At 32.8% G+C, this 6,000-nt stretch overlaps 1 protein-coding gene across 10 annotated transcripts in view; it reads right to left on the minus strand.

Moving 5' to 3' along the window:
- LOC114054112 (eyes absent homolog 1) overlaps window positions 1-6,000 on the minus strand; it is a 161,198-nt gene that overhangs the window by 104,052 nt on the left and 51,146 nt on the right. For 2 of the 10 annotated variants that reach the window (XM_027877239.1, XM_027877234.1), the window contains exon 3: window positions 3,750-3,754. The exons of the other annotated variants lie outside the window; for them this stretch is intronic. In XM_027877239.1, coding sequence (XP_027733040.1) covers window positions 3,750-3,754 — 5 coding nt within the window. The remainder of the gene's footprint in view (window positions 1-3,749; window positions 3,755-6,000) is intronic. 10 annotated transcript variants of the gene reach the window in all.

Genomic DNA, 6,000 nt, shown 5'->3' on the forward strand with positions numbered 1-6,000 from the left:
TCACATATTAGCCTTATTATGGTTAAAGATTAATTTAAAATTTTAGTTAATTATTAAAATCTTCAAAATTAAGAAATATATATGATTTCTTTGATTCCTTTTTGTTCCAAACCCATAATACTATAAGCCTAAAATTATGAGAATTTGAAACCAAAAGATTTCCTGGTTCACCTAAAATTCATATAAACAAAGATGATGTAATATTTTAACTCTAAACCACCAATCATGCAATGAGCTTTTTTTTTAGAAATAATATTTAGTTAGATTTATTTCCTTTATTCTAGATAAACTTAAATGCTTATATATGTATTTGCCTTTTATAATACCCTCATGTATTAATTAGTATATATACTAATATCTTATTACAAATATGGATAAATTAGAGCCCTCAGGGAGATTTATTCTACATATCAATTCATGGAAAACTTGGGCCAGAGTTTTATCTATTAGGATTTGCTACCAATGATCAATCAATTACAGACTACTTCAATGACTACTCTAGAGATATATAATAAGCATAAAACAAAGTTCCTACTCTTAAGAACTTGTCCACAAAATGTATTTGGTGCATAATATAAGAGAAAACATTGAAAAATTCACCATGGGAGAATTTTTAAGAAATGAAAAAATGTATTCTCTCTTCTTGTTCTCAAGTAGTTTGCAGCAACAATTAATTTTCAGCATGGGTATACAGGGATTTTTTTTGTTTGTTCTATATCCACATAAATCATTGTATAGCTAGTAACAATTTTAAATATGAAAGTATTATTTTTTACGCAGAACAAATGGATGGGGTTTTGAAATGACTGTGCAAATCAACATTTTGTATAAAAAGGGTATAAATTTCAATGCAACACAAGGACAGCAGATGGTTACCTTTACCTATTATATACTATTTATTTAGCTATTATATACATATAAAAAGTATACTTTTAGAATAATGATGCCCCCCCCACTTACTCTTTTGGAAGAAAGGCCAACAGGCAATTTTGAAAACTATTTGTGGACCTATAGGCCACTGGGGTATTACTGAGAAAATTGTGCTTTGGCATTCCAAAATGGTACCCAAGTGACCAGCCAAACTTAAAGGTACTTCTACATTAGCATGTGATATACATTTGTTGGCTGACTGCAGATTTCACTGTGATACCACTTAGAATGTTGAAGTAGTTATTTACTAAATGGTCCCCCAGTGGCATGATAGAGTTAATGCAACTTCCAAAAGTATCTTCCTGCCAGGGAGAGTACACACTGTAGTATACACTTACATAGTGGAAAATCTTGCTGAAGCAATATTACATTTTCCTCTAAATTACAGTCTTTTCTAATACTTCCTATTTGTTTCGAGTAAGATTTAAATTAACCAGACACAATCATGGGCATTGCCAATAACATGTTACTGATTTAGTGCTTAGATTTTTTTTTTACATAATCTCTTCTTATATACTTGAACTAAAATTCTAAAGGGGATTTTAGGATTTATCCAAATAATCCATGATCTGCATCAAAGCTATGGTAACATTCAAACAGTGTGACCAAAATTCTGTGTTGCTTTGTAGCAAGTACTTGAATGTGTCACAACTTTTCCAAGAGCAGTGCAGTTAAGGATTGAAAAAGAAGACAGAAAAAGAAGACTATTCTAGCAGGGGGCAACTGAATGAAACAAACTGCTGTGACCAAAGAACACTTTATCTAGTAGGTGTTAACAGCAAAGCAAACAAAAAAAAATCAAACATATAATAGTAAACTCTTTCTACAGAGGAGAGAAATTTTCTCTTAGCCAAAAAAATATTTAATCTATGCTTTACTAGGTTAAAGGAAAAAACAAGATCACCTTCCTGTATCTGGCAATGTAAGGTCTTCAGCATCAGTACATTTCAACACACAATTCATAGATGCTTAGAAAACTCTTAAGATCATGGACACAACCACAGTGGTTATGCGTTCTCAAGTATCATGCTATAACACTTGCCAAACTGTCTTAACCCTGTCTCTGGCTCTACTATTCAATAACAAGATTTGCAGTTGTTCAAGATGTCAGCTATTTGTGCTCCTGTACAGGGTATATAGAATGTAAATGGACTAGAAAACACTCAATTCCAATAATAGGATGAGATTAAGGTTTTTTATATGATTTGAATGAACTTTCTCCACAAACTGTAAGTCTAAGAATTAGGCTTGATATGAGCACAATTACCTTATGGCACAAATTTACAGGTTTCTCTTTTTGTTGATGAGCAAAAGAATTATATAACCTTATATATGCAAGAGATTTCGAAGGTGATCTAACCCAACCTCCTACACCACACACAGAAATCTCTTTTCTAGCATCTCACACTTAGTTCTTCCAGATTTTGTACACATCCAATAATGGGGGGCATAATAATGATGGAATGAGCCCATTCCTTTAGGGTACAACTTGTTAGAAAATTATTCCTCTTATATTATCCTCTGCTCCCCTGTATCTTCTGCCTACAAACTTCAGTTGTTTCCCATTACATTATACAAAATAAGTCTCATTTCTCTTCCATATGATGATCCTTCAAATGTGGGAAGGTAGCTGTTTCCTTAACGTTCTCCTTCTCAAGGTTATACATTTCCAGTTCCTACAAATGCTTCTCATATAATTGGCTTTTTTCAGGCCCTACATCATCTTAAGTTACCTTCTTTTGGATTTGATGTTGCACCCTTGTATCCATTTTCTTTTCTCTAGTCATACAGCCTTTGCCTTTGTTCAGGCCTTTATCACCTCTCACCTGGACTACTGCAAAAGCATCCTAATTAGTTGCCCAGTATCCAGTCTCTTTCTTCCCCATCCATAGTCCACACAGCTGCTGTATTGATAACACAAGGACACACAAATCTGATCATTTCACTATGTTTTGTCTGTTCTTCCACCCCTTAGTTTGAGCTTAGCTGCTCAAATAGCTCCTTCTAAGGTAAACTACAAATCATTTGTCTGGCTTTTAAAGCCCTTAACAATCTCCAGATAATCTTTATGGATTTATTGCACACTCCTGCCTCTTTGTCTCTACAGAAATTTTGCCCCATCTCTGGAATGCCCAACTTTCTTCAAAACTAGGACTAAGTATTCTCTTTTATAAGCAGCCTTTCCTGACCACATTTTTCTAATTTCTAGTGTCCTCCCCCCATAAATTACTTTGTATGCATTTTGCATTTAAATTTTGCATATATTATGCACCCCATCTCATTGAATATAAGCTCTAAGAGTGGAGGGATTGTTTTGATTTTTATCTTTTTATTCTCAGCACCTAGCACAGTGTCTGGCTCACAGCAGATGCTTAATAAATACTTTAAAAAAAAAAAAAACAACAGCAAAATGATACTCTCCAGTTTGTGAAAATGTCCCTCTTAAAATGTGACATCCAGTAATGAACATGATACTTCATATGGCAGCGCACAATACAGAAGGACTGTTACCTACTTTTCCGGACTCTAGGATTATTAATATAGCCTAGTTTTAGAGTAGTTTTTTGGTAATTGTTATTGTTATTGCCACTAATAATAACTAGCATTTATATAGTGTCTACAATGTGCTAAGTACTTTACAAATATTATCTCATTTGATTCTCTTAACAACGTTAGGAGAGAGGTGCCAACATCTCAATTTAACAGTTGGAGAAACTGAGGTGAATTCATCTTAAGACCACTAAAACCCATAACTGAATTATATTCTGGTCATATAATCCTTATCCTATGATTATTTAGTTGATTTGCTAAATCAGTACCTGTACTAAATTTGTACCTTTTAGTTTCAATTTGTTAGATTAGGCCCATAACCCTTGTCTTAGGATATCTTTTTGAATCTGGATTATGCAATCCAATTAGATTTTTTGTTATCTGCAAATTTAATAAGGATATCTTCTGTATATTCATTCAAGTTATTAATAAAAGTTTTGAACAAGAAGGAGCTGAAGGCATCTAACCTACCACATTGTTGTCCAATGATGTCTACTACAATATCTTCAACAACAGGTTGTCCAGCATCTGCATGAAGACTTCCAATGAGGAGGAAACTACTGCCTCCTCCGGCAGCCAATCACTTTGGTGAATATTTTGAAGAATTCCATGTATTCAAGGTCTGGAGCATTTTCTTTACCTACCCTCATCAATAAATCTAATCTTATGTAATCCTATCACAAATTTAATGAGGTAAAAATGGTCCCCCTAGGTACATATTTGATAAAAATTACTGCTAGGCAAACCAAATCAAATAAATAATATTAGGTACAAAGATTACATAATACAATTTTAAATTCAGTATTATTTAAACAATAATAAAACTTCCTCAAGGTAGGAAGAATTGCAAAGTATTAGTTTTATTTCTCCATGTCAATTTTTATGGTTTTGGAATCATAACCCCCAAAACAGTGCACACCTATTATTAATAAGCAAAGAATATCTCACATTTATACAGTGACTTGTCATTTAGAAGTCAATTCATTCCATCATTTACTTGAATCTTACAATAATGGTATGATATAGGTAGAACATATATTATCCTTACTTTACAGTGAGCAAATTGAGCTTCAGAGAGGTTAAAAGACTTGCCTAAGATCACAAAGTCATTGGGGGGAGGGGTGGGAAGAGCTAGAATTTAACCCAAGACCTCTTAATTCTAACTTTTCAACTATTTCCAGAACACTGCCAGCCTCCCACTATTAAAATTATGTATTTTCCATCTTCTGTTTAAATGGTTTACCAGTGTGAAATTCCTGTCTATGTGTGTAGATATACATACTTACATGTTTAATTTACCTTACATCTATTTTGCAAATACAGATGAAAATGTCTTCTCCCCTAGCCATAATGGTAGCATCTTGAGGGCAAAGACTATTATTTCCCTTATGTCTTTGTATCCTCAGTGACACATAGTATGAACTTAAAAAATGCTTATTGGTCAATTGACATTATCTAGAAGAGACTAATTTAAATGTTTTTTTTTCAGTACTAAATTTCTACTTGTAAAAATATTTTTCAGCATTCCTCTTGTTATTTGATGGGTTTCTACAAATTTCATAGGCAAAATCCTATATATTTATAACAAAAAAAAAACAACAACAAAGAATCCTTTACTAGATGATTTCTCAATCAGTCAAACAGTTCTAGCAGTATTGATTAGGTACCAGACTGTTATGAGTTACAAGGAAATATAGTATAGAAGGAAATACAGCCATGGTTACTTCTTTTGAGAGGAATTAGGAAAACATAAGATAGACATCATGATGGAGTGGAAAGTCAGCAAGATGGGAGTTCAAGTCATGTTAGATATATATTGGCTCTGTGACCTTGGGACAAGTCACTATGGCAAATTTTAGGGGCTAGGGAAGGGATTGAGTGACAAGGTAATTGAGAAGGAACAAAAGGGATACTAGGTTTTATTAACCAGATTAAGAACAAATATTTAGCAGACTTTATATATTGATTACATACAACATCCTTCAAACAAGGATCAAAATTATTTATGAACCAATTTTAGCGCCTCAAAATTTTAAATTGAGAACTAGAATATAATTGACCTTCCTTTTCATTCCCTCAAGTGTTTTAGTTAGGGAATATAAAAAGCTATGATAAATCCATGAATTCATTTCCTATGTGGTCAGAGATGGGAGAATATATATATATATACATATATATATATGTGTGTGTGTGTGTATGCTATCTATCTATATATCTATACATATGAATGAGTAAGTGAATGAATGAAAAAAAATTAAGTGCTTACTATGTTCTAAGCACTGTATTTCCTGCTGGGGATATAAATACCCAAAATTAGGGAGACCTTTTCCTCATGGATATCATATTCTAAGGGAAAGGAACACACACACACAGAGATACAAACACAAACACACAGATACATACATAAAATACACACATACACACATGTAAACATACATAGATGTGTATATGTATACATACATACATACATATACATATCTATCTATCTATCTATCTATCTATCTATCTATCTATCTATCT

The sequence above is a fragment of the Vombatus ursinus genome, unplaced genomic scaffold, assembly GCF_900497805.2.
Source record: "Vombatus ursinus unplaced genomic scaffold, bare-nosed wombat genome assembly UNPS02014812.1, whole genome shotgun sequence".
Lineage (NCBI taxonomy): Eukaryota > Metazoa > Chordata > Mammalia > Diprotodontia > Vombatidae > Vombatus > Vombatus ursinus.